Source organism: Octodon degus, unplaced genomic scaffold (genome assembly GCF_000260255.1).
Source record: "Octodon degus isolate 3935 unplaced genomic scaffold, OctDeg1.0 scaffold00007, whole genome shotgun sequence".
Lineage (NCBI taxonomy): Eukaryota > Metazoa > Chordata > Mammalia > Rodentia > Octodontidae > Octodon > Octodon degus.
Genome location: NW_004524583.1, coordinates 9612826 through 9627825, shown reverse-complemented (window position 1 = coordinate 9627825; position 15000 = coordinate 9612826). Strand labels below are relative to the sequence as shown.

General features: G+C 52.3%; 1 protein-coding gene across 4 annotated transcripts in view; it reads left to right on the top strand.

Annotated features, from left to right (window-relative positions):
- The window catches only part of Tmem63c (transmembrane protein 63C), a 65398-nt gene extending 55297 nt beyond the window's left edge, over nt 1-10101 (top strand). For all 4 annotated transcript variants that reach the window (XM_023702231.1, XM_023702248.1, XM_004624727.3 and 1 more), the window contains 6 exons: nt 176-338; nt 472-577; nt 882-1049; nt 2825-2934; nt 4286-4354; nt 7481-10101. In XM_023702231.1, the coding sequence (XP_023557999.1) occupies nt 176-338; nt 472-577; nt 882-1049; nt 2825-2934; nt 4286-4354; nt 7481-7678 (814 nt within the window). In that variant the 3' untranslated portion in view covers nt 7679-10101. The remainder of the gene's footprint in view (nt 1-175; nt 339-471; nt 578-881; nt 1050-2824; nt 2935-4285; nt 4355-7480) is intronic.
- The last annotated feature ends 4899 nt before the right edge of the window (nt 10102-15000 follow it).

Genomic DNA, 15000 nt, shown 5'->3' with positions numbered 1-15000 from the left:
CCTCCTGCCTCAGCCTCCTGAGTGCTGGGATTATAGGCGTGTGCCACCTGCCGAGCTTGAAAGTTTATTCTCACATGTAACCTCCACTCCCTCTGCTGTTTTTCATCCTTTGTCTTCCGTCCAACAGCCTTCCTTTTCTCTTCACCTTGGCTGGTCACTGTCTTTTCTTTCCCAGGTGTGTGTTCCTGCCAGACAACGGCGCCTTCTTCGTCAACTATGTGATCACCGCCTCTTTGCTCGGCACAGGCATGGAGCTCATGCGCCTGGGGTCGCTTTTCATGTATAGTACCCGCCTCTTCTTTTCCCGATCGGAGCCAGAGAGAGTCCACATCAGGAAGGTGAGGTGGGTCCGTCCCTGGGCACAGGCTTTACGGGCTCCAGAGGTGCAGGGGAGGCTGCCTCCAGGCCTAGCTGCAGAAGCCACCAGGCCAAGGGGCCTGCAGCGTCAAGTGACTGCTGCCTTTACCCCAGAACCAGGCCATAGAGTTCCAGTATGGGCGTGAGTACGCGTGGATGATGAATGTCTTCACTGTGGTCATGGCGTACAGCATCACCTGCCCCATCATTGTCCCTTTCGGTGAGTCGTCTCTCAGGCACACGTGGGGTGCCTCACTCAGCCTGGGAGGAGGAATGAAGTCCCACCACACCATGCCACCTTCTTGAGTAAGAAGCGACCCGGGCAGCCTGTGGGTAGGGAGCTGTTGGGGGCTGGTCTGGACAGCTGCTGAAATGGGATGTTTGTTGAATGAATGCGTGAATGAGTGATTTTTCACTGAGCTGCCAGGCCCTGAATCTGGTCTTAGGGGCCTGCGGGGACCACAGGGTAGCTCGGGTCTCAGCTGTCCAAGTGGCCGCTGACTGTGTCCATCTTCGGTGCCCAGGGCTGCTCTACCTGTGCATGAAGCACCTCACAGACCGATACAACATGTACTACTCCTATGCGCCCACCAAGCTGAACGAGCAGATCCACATGGCCGCGGTCTCCCAGGCCATCTTTGCACCACTCTTGGGTCTGTTCTGGATGCTCTTCTTCTCCATCCTGCGAGTGGGTAGGTGCTGGGGAGCCTCCTCTGCTGTGCCCTCTGCTCTGCCCCCCTCCGCAGCCGCACTGTTGGGGGGAAGGTGGGAAGAGCAAGACCTTGTTCATAGGACAGCCCAGCAACTGTGCTGGGTCCACAGGCCATGGATGAGCTCCCGAACAGAGCTTTGTGGCAACGTGGGGCCCAAATTGTCTGCGTTTTGGGCTGGGCAACAATTCCATATTCCTTTATGCTGAATTCAGGCTGAGCGAAAACAGAATGATAGTTGTTGGAGGGATGGGCAATTCCCAGGGCATCTCCCTGGGATCCATGTAGGGTGCCTGGTTGTATGGGTTTGCTGAAAACCTAGAAGAGGAATCCTGCACCTTTACCCTTCCCCCTTGGCAATACCAAGTTGCTGTCTCTGTCCAGGGGAGCCTAAAGGACCCCTCCACGGAAGTCCCCATGGGCCACAGGCAGGGCATCCCTCAACTTTGTCCTCTCAGGGTGGCCATTACCACCAGGCAGCCACTGAGCTTTCCATGGGACACTGCTCTTAACCTTTCCTGTGGGGCAGAGGGCGAGGCACTATTTTCTTTACTCTCACAGTGACATCAGTAAAGAGCCAATTCTTGGTCACTTATTTGTATGGTTTATCCATTTGTCATCACCCTCAATTTCTTTCCCTGCCACCTAACAATTTTTTCTTAACACCTTTTCCCAAGGATAAAGCAGTTTATGTTTATTAGCAAAGATAGAAAAACATGAAGAGGGGCTGGTGAGATGGCTCAGTGGTCTAAAGCACCTGCTTAGAACAAGCTTAGCAAAGCCCAGGGACCACAGTTCAATCCCCCAGCACCACATGCCAGCCAGCCCCGCCCCCTGGTGGGCTGAGCTGGCCACACACACACACACACACACACATAAATAAAATTGAATTAAAAGAAAAACATGAAGAGAGAAAAAGAAAAACATGAAGAGTGAAATTTAAGTCCCCCGTAATGGCCCCTAGAGCTTCCTCTCTGGTGCTCCCTGACCTCCTCAGCGTCTGCCCCCAGGAAAGGAGCAAACTGAGAAAGGGGGGCTGATCTGCTTGTACTTTACCAAATCGTGACCATCCATCATACAGCCTGGAGTCCTGTAGAACAGGACGTTCTGAGCAATCTCCTGTGTTGTTAAGTGGCTCCTTTCAACAGCTGCATTGAAAGCTGTCCCTTTCTGCCGCTCTCCCCCGCTGGACTGGACGCTGAGGCTGTTTACCCTTTTGTGCTATTTCACAGTCACCGCAGTGAGCATCATTAAGCAATCGCCTTTGGCTGTAAAGAGTGATTTTCCATCCTCGTCTAGTTAGAAAACTACTGCCATTAAAAAATGGACTCAGTATTTGCACCTGAAATGTAAATGACTTGTGAATTCTGAATTGCTTTTCAGGGCCATTAGACCAGATAAGTAAGCATGCTCACTCTCCCTGGGTTTGCAGGGAAATGGGGGTGGGGGGTGGGGGGGTGTCATAGACCAAGGCTGGGCCTAGGCAGAAACAGTGACTCAGAGATGCAGGTAAGAAAAGTGCTATGTCGAATGGAGCCTAAAGTGGACAACTAAGTCAATCAGAACCTTATTTTTTTTTTCATGGAATCCACAGACACCAAACTCTTGGGGAAAGGCTGCTGTGCTCCACATCCAGAGCACCTATGGAGGTGCGGAGAGGGCCCCCGGGCACCTGCCAACCATCTCAGCCACCAGACTGCCCCGGCCAGTTCACCGGGCTGCAGCTCCACAGCCAGGCCTTTTCTTCTCTTCCGCAGGTTACCTCCACAGCATCACCTTGTTTTCCTTGACCACCCTTGTAGCTTCCCTGCTTATTGCCTTTTTTGGCATTTTTCTGGGGAAGCTGAGGATATACTCTGACTATGAGGTAAGTGACCGGGCTGCCCTTTCTCCATGAATTCTCCTGACCCAGGGAGACACAGGCCTGCGACATCTCCGTGTGGGGCTCCAGAGCAGCGCAAGACCGGAGGGTCTGGCCTTCCTCTCCGATTGAGGGCTTGGTGTGCAGGCTGGCCCCACCGGAGGCGCTGTCCTCTACCCGGTTGGCCTGTTCCCCTACCACGTGAGTCCAGTCCAGACCCTGACCTGTGAGCGTGCTGAGGCAGAAGATGGAGCCGAGGCGGGGAGGCAAGATGGGGGGCGGGGTCAGCCTGTGCCTGTGCAGTTGGCTCTGGGGGGGATTTTGCCCCCATCCTGTGGCTCTCTGCCAGTGGGGCCCAATCTAATCTTTAAGCCACCAGGGAGAAGGGGGCCAGCCCTGGCATGCTGGCACACAGAACCACACAGCCGCGCTGTGTGTCTACACCAGCGTTTCCCAAAGTGGTGTTGGTGCTGGGGCCCGAGAATGACTCCCAGCAGAAATGCATTTGTTTTTCTAGTTAAGTTTCTGCATTTAGCAGCTGGCATAGGTTTTCTAACTGAATTGTTTTCTTTTCAAGTGAATAAAGGAAAGAAAGTTGGCTCCAAGTGCTGATGCCCTGCTGAGTTGGCAGGAGGAGGGTGTTAGAGGCAGCTCTTCTTGCTTCTCCTGTCGCTGTACTGGGGACTCTAGGCAAAAGTACCCCCACCCTGCCCTTTCTGGGTGGCCTCTGCCGCTCCACTGCTGGCCGGCTCTGTCTTTCGGTAGTTTTTCTGTTTGGGGTTTTGTCTTTTTTCTTTTTTCCCGATACTAGGTTTTGAACTCAGGGTCTTTGCACTGAGTTATATCCCCAACCTGTTATTTATTTACTTATTTATTTTTAAATTTTAAGATAGGGTCTTGCTAAGTCACTGTGTAGCCCTCAAACTTGTAGTCCTTCTGCTTGGGCTTCCCAGGGTGCTGGGAATACAGGCACATGTCACATCCAACTAGCCATCTTTGGTACAATGATGGCACAGGACGTGGTTGCCTGAGTCTCACTGTAGGGCAAGATGGTGTTAGAGAACATGTACTGGATTAGTTTAGGCCTCTCCTGGACACAGTGGAGGGAGATGCCCAGAGAGGAAGAACCAGATTCAGCGGGGCGCTATCTTCGTGCCCCATTCCAACTGTGTTTACTTCCGTGTGGTGCGTGGGAGTAGCACATCCCAGAGACTCCTAGCATCCCACCCTCCTGAGGTCTGAAAAGACAGGAAAGGTTGAGTGCCAGAGTGGCCAGGCCAAGGCATGGGGCAGCCGTGGATGTGAGGCGAGGAGCTGCCCCGGCCATGCCCCACTCGCTGCTGTCTCCCTGCTGCAGCCCGACGAGGAGACCCAGACGGTGTTTGACATGGAGCCGAGCAGTGCATCCTCCACTCCTACCTCCCTCGTGAGTCTTGCTTTCACCCTGGGGACAGGAGGGCAGGGCCTGCAGGGGCACCTACTCTAGTGAGGATGTAGGGATGTCAGCCTTCAGTGCCCGGTGGGATTGGGGAGGAGCCGGGCTGGGCTCGGTCGTCTGACGCAGCAGGACTTGGCCCAGGTCCAAACGCTGCCGTGGACCTGGCTGAAGAGCCAGGAGCGAAGATCCAACACTGCCCCGGCAAACACTGCAAGGCCAAGTGACCCACAAAGGAGGCACCCAAAGAGGAAGGACAGGGGGACCCCGATCTCAGAGGCCACACTCGTGTAGACGCAGGGGCGTGCTGGGGCTTGGCCTCGGGACTCCGGGCTGCCTCCAGGGCGCAGGCGCAGGAGCAGACCCAGCTGCAGGGAGCTATTGGCGACGCACCGAATGGTAAGGCAGGGGCAGCGCAGGAGGAGCAAGGAGCCGAGGCTGGGCTCAGCCGGGCGCCCCGCGGGCTGGACGCGGGCTCGGAGGCCACACTGCAGTGCTGCCGCTGGTGTGCGTCGAGCTGGAAACATCTCCTGACACACCAAGTGGGAGGAGAGGGTGCCAGGTGACACAGGGCATGGGAAGAGCTGTGGAGAAAGAGGAGCAGCTGGCACCGAGGCCGCAGGAGCCTGGAGCCCGTGGGAAGGCGTGCATTTCCAGCTTGCTGCACGTGGTGACCGCCTTAGTGACTGGCAGGGCTGGGGCAGGGCCCAGACAGAAGCGGATAGGCAACACAAGGACCCCCAGGCTTGCCGCATCTGGGAAAGGACAAACTTCCGGAGAGGTAGCAGGGGAGGAGGCCAAGGCATCCTCGGGCAAGACTCACCGCCCTCCCTCGAGGAGCACTTCGCTCCTGTTGCACCCAGTTGCTGAATCTTAGGAACTGATGCTTTGCCGGTTTCTCTTTTGATATTTTTATAAACTCACACAGTAGGCGCTTTTATCCCCCACCCCAGCACGCTAGACATTTAGACCACAGGCCACGAGGCAAGGGAGAAAGAATAAAGTTTGAACCAGGTTTGTCAGAGGAGAAAGCCTGTATTTTAAACTTAAGAACACAAAACAAAGCAAAAACAAAAACAAAAAAACCCCAAGATTTATTATCTATTTATTGATTTATTTATTTATTTTTTGAGACAGGATTTCGATATGTTGGGCAGGCTGGTCTCCGACTTCAGGCTCAAGTGATCCCTCCTGCCTCAGCCTCCAGAGTGGCTGGGACTCCAGGCATGTGCCACCGGGCCCAGCTTAGAATTTTTTTAAAAAGTCTTTTATTATTATAAGAGTGGTATATGAACATTGTAGATTATTTGAGATTAAAAGCAGAAAAACAAGAATAAGAAAATAAAAACTTCATATGACCACCACCCCGATGATCCCTGATACCCTGTGTATATTCTTCCAGGTATTTATATGTGTCTCTCTTCCAAATAATTCTGTACATACATTTTGCTTATGTACACAGATAGTTACATATGTACATATAGTTTTTAAGGTTTTGTTTCTGTTTTTGTGTTTTGTGATGCAGGATTTCACTATGTAGTTCAGGCTGGCCTTGAACTCACTATGTAACCCAGGCCAGCCCAGAGCTCATGGCAATCCTCCTGCCTCAGCTTCCTGAGTTCTGGGATAACAGGAGTGTGTGTGCCACCATACCCTGCTACATATACTTTTTTTGCTAAAATGAAGTAATACTGTGCATATGTTTTTATAACCTGCTATTTTTGTTAACAGTTTTTATCTTTTTGAATATCCAGTTAATATTGGAGTTGTCCTAATTATGCCATTTTTCAATACTGGGGAGGGAATCCAGGTCCTTTACACTAAACTACATCCCCAGCCCCCTTTTTTGTGCCATTTTTAATTTTGAAACAGTCTTGCTAATTCACTGCATTGCCTGCGCTGAACTTGAACTTACAGTCTTCCTGCCCAGTCTCCCACCATTGTTCCTAGCTATAGTTTGTCCAAACCAAGATCCCACCCAGCACCTGTCCTTCCCTAACCCAACAGCTGTGCAGCCCCTACTTTGGAGCCAGCAGTTCTGCAGAACGCTGGGGACCTTCCAGCTCTATCTTCCAAATGTCTCGTGCAGATTTCCGCCATCCCTCCATTCCCTGAAACCAGATCCTCCCAAATCCCCGACAGAGTCAAGTCCAACATGGCTAGGATGGACTCCAAGGAGCGCTAGACCTCACACCAGGGAATAAGTGATATCCTCGTATTCCAATTAATGACTCTAACAAATCCCCCTACTTGGGGGGAGATGGCTGGGTTTTTCATTGTCCTGTTTTTACCTTCTTTATGACTATAAGGTCGTCATCTATACGGTTTACTTTGGTACCCTGCAAATATCTAAATTCTTTTTTTTTTTGGTAGCAGGAGTTGAACTCACAGCCTTACCCTTATCAGGCAGGTGCTGTGCCACTGAGCTATGTTTCTGGCCCCATAAATTCTTTTGTAGAAAAGTTTTCTTATTCACTGGAGCTGTTTGGTTTCACCAAAATAAATTGCAGAAAGATATAATTCTATCCCTAATTACCTATTTTTCAAAGTAAGGAGTTGCTTTGAAAGCCACTTAAAGAGTGACAGATTGCTCTTTTCCCTGGGATTCCCTGGGATTTTCCCCGGGCATTCTTGGGATCCTCTCCTGGGTTTCACAGGACACGTGGCCTAGCTCTCAGCCAGTGCTTCCCAGCTTCAGTCCTGGTTCACAGGCCGTCCTCACGACACCCCCAAGGAGCTTTGGCTGTCTTCTGACACTGTTAGCAAGGTCATTGCCTTTGCAGCAGAGGTCTTTCCAGACCCCCAGCCAGGGCAACCCTGTGTCTGCTTCTGGGTTCACCCTGTCTGGGAACCGAGAAAGAATGGATCCCGTTCTGAAGGAACAGTGGCCTAGGAGTTGGAGAGTTGGCACTAAGCTAGCCCGGGGAGCTCGTAGGTGGTCATTCAGTGACCCAGAGTAAGTAGATGGGAGAGATGGGCAGGGCGCAGCCTCCTCGGGAAGGAGGGGAAGAAGGAAGCACCCATGGCTTGGAGGGGCAGAGGTGATGGGGTGAGGGGAGAGGGTGTGCCTGGGCCTTGCTCCGAATGTGATGCTCCCCAACTCCTCTGCCTGAGCAGCTGTACGTGGCCACCGTGCTGCAAGAGCCAGAGTTGAACCTGACCCCAGCCTCCTCCCCGGCCCGGCACACCTATGGTACCATGAACAGCCAGCCAGAGGAAGAAGAAGAGAGCGGCTTGCGGGGCTTTGCAAGGGAGCTGGACTCTGCCCAGTTCCAGGAAGGGCTGGAACTGGAGGGCCAGAGCCAGCACCACTGAGCAGGACTCCAGGCAGGGGCAGGGGAGAGCTCAGCAAGGGGAGGTAAAGGGCGGCCCGGGCCTCCTTGCTCCCTCCTGCAGACTTCAGGATGCTCCGGATGCAGACATCTGCTGCTCAGCCATAGCGACGTGGAGCCCCAGCCTGCCGACCAGTTAGGATGCAGGTGCCAAGCGGTGCCCAGAACCCTGGGATGGCACAGAGGAAGCACCACTGTGTCCTGGGGAGGTGGCTGAATCCCAAGATACAGACTGAATGGGGTCAAGATGGAGGAGTGCATAAGGAAGGAGGCAGGAAGAGGCCTGCGGGACACTTTTGGGGCCTCCCTCACCCTTGCTCCAGCTGCCCTTTGAGCTGCTGCTGCTCCAGCCCCCAGGCCTCCCCGAGGTCTGAAAGGTGCTGGGCCTCACAGATAAGTCACAAGTGACTGTTGTATCCCAGGTTTTCATGCAGGAAAGCTATAGAGTCCTGGTACCCTCCCTTCCCACAGGGACAGCAAGAAGAGGAGACTGAGCCCTTTCCTCAGCCCTCCTCCCAGTCCCCAAGTGCAGCAAGGCAGCACCTTCTTTGTACTCTGATAAGGGTGGCCTGGATCCCGCCACTTGGGCTCCTTAAACAAGACCTGAGGTATGGTGAAGGAGCCTTGCAAGTTCGTGCAGGTTTGTGTAAGAGGGGACAGTACTGTAAGGTAGTACTCAGGGTGGGGCCTCTCCCCAAAAGTCTGGGTAGCGGGAAACCAGATGCACATCCCCAGCCCAGGCTGCTGAGCAGATCCCAAAGCCCAGAAGGGGGCCACTAAGAACCTGTCTGAGTGGTGGGCAGCAGCTAAGGGTAAGAAACCCAGGCTTCGGACAAAGGGTTTGGCCACTCCTTGCTACCCGAGTTGGAGTCTTCCTTGAATCTCTACGTGTCCACTAAGGATCACCTGAAAGGCCTCCAGGTGTCCCTGGCTTTCCACAGTGATGTCAACCAGCCTTGGAGGTGGCATGACCAGTGTGTTCCCCAGGGAGAAGCCCTTGCTAAGAAGGCAGGACTGTCTTCCCAGGGCGGCCTCCACCAGAAGCCTGGCAGGGCTGAATCCTGAACAGTGCTGGTGATTCTCAACACTTGTGCTGTGGTGAGGGGACACCAGCCACCACCCCTGGGATAGGCTGCCCTCCAGTTCCAGTGCAGCCCAACCAGGATAGACATGGAGGAGGGGTTGCAGGGGTCTTCAAGCTCCTGAGCCCCCCAACCCTCCTCAAGGTCTGGGTCACTCCCTGCCACTGAAGTGCTGCAGTGGCCCAGGGCCTGTCACCTCAGGCTCTGCCTTGGCCCCAGAACAGGTGGCCCTGAGGGCAGCTCACCTAGATCCCACTCTATTCCATTTTAGCCCAGCCCCCAGCCCCAGCATCTCCCTGTCTCACCCCTGCTGAGAAGGGCAGTTGGTGCTGTGCCCTCAGGTCTTGTCTCAAACTTTGCCATGGGGATCTTTCCAGAGAAGTTGGGTCAGCTGGAGGAGGCTGTTTTCCTTCTTGGCCCAGCTTGGAATAGGGGGGCAATTATACCCAGCTAGGCCTTTACACATCAGTTCCCAAGGACCCCCTCCCCTGATATTTAAGCAACAAGGGCGTAAGACCCTTTTGACCAGCCCCAGCTCTGACTAAAGTGGGGATGACCAGCTGCAGGCTGTGCCCAACCCTACAGGGTGTACTCAGTAAGTAAGGGTTTGGGGGTGCTGCCAGAGGTGCTCCTTCCCTGGGCACCACTTGTTGGCATCTCTCCCCAGTCCTGCTGCCTCCCCCTTCCCCTCCAGCCTGTGGTAGTTATATATGGCAAGGGTCCTTCAAGCAACTTGGCAAGATGGCTTGGCACACCCTCGAATCTGGGCCAAGCGCAGCCTGGTTCTGGTGTGAATTTTGGTAAAGTGCCAGTCTCTACTCGTTTTTCTCCTCTTCCTGGAGGCCTAGGGTCAAAGGCAAGGCCCCGCCCAGCCAGCTGTACCTCCATCTCCCACCATCACTGGGAATGTTGGGGAGCATCTTTTAGCTTCCCACATTCACCGCACATCCAGGCCCTCCCAGTGCACCTCCCCACCTGCCTGCTCCCCCAGCTCACACCTGTGTCACCTGTTGGCCTCTGCCTCCTGCCACTCACCCTCCCTACACTTTCCACTTATTCGATCCTTTCTGGAGGAAGCTGCCTCTTGGAGGAGTCCATAAGGCCTCGAGCCTCCTGAGACAGGCTCTCCCCAGGTCCCGCACAGACCCAGCCTTGCCTGCCTGTCCCTCAGCTGCCTCTGGAAGCAAAGTGCCTATCAGCAGCATTGCATCCTCTAGGGGCCCGGAGGGGTTGTGGACTCACCTTGGCCACCACCACTAAAGGAATGTGCCAGAAGGCTGAACCTTCTTGTTACCGATGCTGTGACTGTGCCTTCAATAAACACGTCCTCCCAGCCTCAGCGCCTGGTCTGCAGGCCGAGTGGCACGCTCGGGGTGTGTAGCTTTTGCGGCTGGGGCCGGAGCCGCTCCTTCTGGGATCCGGAGGCCCTCCTTGCCCTTGCCCTCATGGCAAGTGCTGCCTGGTCCGCTAGAGAAGGTAGTGGCACTGCCTCGTGCGTATGCTGAAGTGAGATTCTTCAGCACAGAAGCCCCTGGGTGGGTGCTCGGCCCTGTGAGAGGGCCTTTGACCTAGGCCAGGGCCTGGTGGAGGCCCAGAGGTGCCAGCAGATGGGGTTTAGGTGGAGATTGCCATGGGGATTTTGTGCCTGGTAGGGACAAGAAAGGCAAAGAGAGGGTGGGCATCAGGGGGGTCCCTGGGCGGCCAGGTCAGGAGTGAGCAGGACAGGAAACGCTGTTAGCAAAGGCTGTAACACCTGAGGCAAGGCGGCAGAAAAGTTGCCTTCCCCAGGGACAAGTCTCAGCCAGCTGGGTGCCCAGGGTTGGGCAGCTCATCCAGAAAGTAGGAGTGGGTGGGTAGCATTAGGGCTCATGGCAGAGTAGAGGGCCTGAGTTCAAAAGCACAAAACAAAAACGGGCGGTGGGGGATGGTGAGATAGCTCAGTGGACTAAGTGCATGCTCTGGCAAGCACAGGGACCAGGGTTCGATCCCCAGTCCCGCATGCCATGACCGCATTGCCCCCTGGGTGCACTAAGCCAGTGACCATGGCACATGCTTGTAATCCCAGTAAACCAGGGAGGACATGAGGGTGACATTCTGCCCTGTTACTGAACAGAACAGCTTCTGCTGGAGAAGCTGAGGTGGAGGACAGGTGTGTGAAGTGGGAGGCCTCTCTCCCACTGCTCCCTATGGGGACAGAGGACAGAGCAACTGCTTAGGGACTGCTGGACACAACCACCCCTGCTCGGCCTTCTCTTTCAATCCAGCAGTGGATGTGTGAGCTTGGGCCCATTCCCCTGTCCCCTCGTCCAGCAAAACAATTATTTTCCAAGGCAGTCTGGATGAGATCCACCAAGGGCTGCTCAGAGGAGAGGTTGTGAAGTTCCCCTGCCTGGACAGGAGGAACGCAGCCTGCAGCCTGGTGGGGTGGGCATGGCTGCTGAAGGAAAGGAGCCTCTTTCAGGATTTCAACTCCGACCCACCTGCTGCCCCAGGGCCTTCGCCCAGAGGCCTGCAGACTCCACCCAGGGTCCTCAGGTGCAGGCCCTAGGCCAGTCCTTGAGTCAGCAGCAGGGACTTAGCTAGGGGAGAGATAGGCCAGAGAAGACAGACAGGCTTAATTTGGGGGTAGGGGGTGGACCTGGCTGAGGTGTCTCCACCCAGAGGGAGGGAAGGGCTGGGACTTGCAGGGGTGCTGCCCAGCTGGGTAAGACGGGCAGGCCCAGGGGAGCCTTTGGCCCTCGACGCTGGCCTTCATGTCCACGGGGACCTTGGAATGTCTGACCCAGTACTATAATGGCCCCTCCCAGCCCAGCAAGAAGCCCGAGGGCTGTTCCCTTTGCACAGTTCCCAGCCCCCTCCCAAAGCCTTCAAGCTCAAGGGGAGACCACTCAGGTCTGTCCTTCTGGAAGAGCCTCGGGGTTGCAGGTTCCTAAGTCACTGCATGGAAGGCCCGGGGTGGCAGGGCAGAGCTAGGGATGGGAAGAAGCTCCCAGGTGGCCCAACTGAGCATCCCACTTGATGCTGGTGTCCCACAGTCCAGGGTTGTGCAAGGCTCAGCCCTGAATAAGCCAATGCTTCTGGGATGGTGTCCTGTCAACTCTAATCTATGGGTGACTGGTGCTCAGTGAGCAGGAGGGAGGAGAACAGCCCAGGCTCAGGTGCGACGGGGGCTCAAGGCAGAGACTCAGCACCTCACCCGGCTTGGGCTCCTAAGTGGCAAGTACCCAAGTGGGGTGTAGCTTCTGGTGTTGTGGTCTGTCACTGTGAGAAATACAACTAAGCTTGGCCTGGTGGCACCTGCCCATAGTTCCAGCACTCAGGAGGCTGAGGCAGCAGGATTGCCTTGAGTTTGAGGCCAGCCTGGGCTGTATAGTGAGTTCAAGACCAGGCTAAGCCACACAATAAGCCCCCATCTCAAAAATAACAGCAACGACTAATATGTTTGGACCAAGGAGCATTCTCAGGCCCCAGGGGGAATTCTGCCTGCCTTGTCACCTTCTGCACCGCTGTGAAGAATCCTCTCTTCCCTCCCCTCCAAACGCAGGGCCCAGGGTGGCTTTCTTTCATGATATCCTGGTCATTCCTATGCCACAGAAGGCTGTGAGTACAGTAAACATGAGTTATATGATGAGGCATCAGCCAGGGATCAGTGCTTTGAAGAAAGAACGAAGCATCCTGAGGGCAGTGGAATGCTGCCACATTTACAGCTTTACACACTACCCTCTCAGGGGCACACTGCCCGGCCTCCCAGGCCTTCTGAAGTCAGGGTGGATGCTTTCATAACCCGTAAAGCATGCACCTTTGCATGCACCTAAAACCAGCACCAAGTGGATAATGCAAAGGTCTGCTGCCAGCTGGAGTAGTAGCCAGCTTTCCTTTCTCTTGGCTGTAGGGGCCGAGTGCCTAGATCACTGGGCACTCTGAATCCGATTCTTATTTATTTATTTGATACAGGGTCTTGCTATTGGGACTCATAGTGATCCTCCTGTCTCAGCTTCCTCAGGCTGGGATTACAGGCATGCACCACCGCACCCAGTTTTGGACCTGACATGGTGGGCCTGGGGTTACAGGGCTGGCACAGCATACAATACTTGGATTCAAACTCAGGTCCTTGCACTTGCCAATCAGGTGCTTAGACTGGTGAGCTATCTCCCCAGCCCCTGAATCCAATTCTGAGGAGCAAAATTTCTATGCTGCTGCCATTCTGGTAAATGATGTTCTATGGTTTGCTCCTCAGAGAAAAGTCTCATCTTTGCAAAGAGTAGAAATTTGCTTTTTCTTGCAATGCCCTCAGCCCGTCTTTTATATTCTCCTGTTCCTTCACAGTAGTTAAGATCTCCTTGCTCTATCGCTGCAGTGCACAGTTTTGCTGGAGCTCCCATTCTGGCCAAACTCACAACATTTTAAATTATCCTGTTGGGCTCTTTGCTCTTGATTCCCAACATAGATCTGGCTAAAAGCTCACAACAATAGCCATGCCACTGCCTTAACATTTGACTGCCTTGAAATTTCTTCTACCAGTTTAAGTAGTCCACCATCCTTAATTTCAGTCTCAGGCAAAATCTTTGGACATGAGCAAAATGCACACAAACTTTCTGCCAAGTCACACATCATCTGGAGTCCAGCAGCTAATGTAGTCCTTCTTCCCAGCAGAAACCTCCTGAGCCTGGTCTTTACCAGTTTTCTGGTCTTCTGAGCTCTGACCAGTCTCCCATACAGAACAGCTTATGGCAGTTCAACTCTACTCTTTTAGGCAACATCTCCAGACCTTTCCAAATTCTTCCCACAAGCCATTCCCAAAGACTCTTGAACACAGGTACAGTCTCAGCAATAACCCCACTTCTCTAGTACTAAATTCTCTATTGGTTACTTTTACTCTTGCTGCTTTTTCTATCTTCTGCTGCTCTAAAGTATCACCCCTATGCCATGTCACCCTGCCTTCAAGACAACTGATTGTGGACTGAAAACTCTTGATTATGGACTGAAACTGTGAGCTAAGTAAACCTCTCTTTCCTTAATTTGGGTGTTGTATATTTTGTCTCAGCAGTGAGAGAAAAGTAACTAAGACAGATGGTCTTCATCTTAATACAATAAAAGCCAATCTATGACAAACCAACAGCCAACATCATACTACATAGACAAAAATTGAAAGCTTTCATCTAAAATCAGGAACAAGACAAAGATGCCCACTATCATCACTTTTATTCAATATAGTTCTGGAAACATTTCCAGAGTGACTAGAAAAGAGAAAGAAAGGAATAAGGATAGAAAAAGAAGAAATTAAATTATCATTATTTGTGGATGACATGATAGTCTACACAGAAATAAAACTCCACCAAAGACTTCTAGACATAAGAATCAAATTTAGTAGCTGGATAAAAGGCCAATACTCAAAAGTCAATAGCATTCCTGTACTCAAACAACAAACTCACTGAAAGAGAAATTAATGGAACCACAACTTTCATAATAGCATTCAAAAAAATGAAATACCTAGGAATCAATTTAATGAAGTAAAAGACCTTTATAGTGAAAAGTACAGCACTTTAAAGAAAGAAAATCAAAGATTATATCAGAAAATGGAAAGATATCCTTTGTTCTTGGGTAGAAAGAACCAAATATAGTGAAAATGGCCATACTTCCAATATTGTTATACAGATTTAATGCAATCCTGATCAAAATGCCAATAGCATGTCAGATATGGTGGCATATGCCTGTAATCCCAGCACCTGGGAGACTGAGGTAGGAAGATTGTTGTGAATTTGAGGCTAGCCTGGGCTTCATAGTGAGTTCCTGTTTTTAAAAAATAGAATTGGAATTCACAGAATTAGAGAAAATAATCCTAAAAATTCATTTGGAACTAGAAGAGACCTAGAATAGTAAAGGCAATTTTAGGCAACAAAGACAAGGGAGAGGACATCACAATCCCTGACTTGAAATTATACTACAAAGCTACTGTAATAAAAACATCATAGTACTGGGAAAAAAAAACAACAACAGAACCTCGGATCAGTGGAACCGATTAGAAGATGCAGAAACAACTCTAAACACACCCCGCCACATTATCTTTGACAATGGAGCCAAAACTTTTCACTGAAAGAAAAACAGCCTCTTTAATAAATGGTGCTGGAATCCACACTACAAAGATTAAAGCTAGATCTTTCACCGTGCACTAAAATAAAATAAAAATGGATCAAAGATCTAAATATTAAAACAGAAACACTCA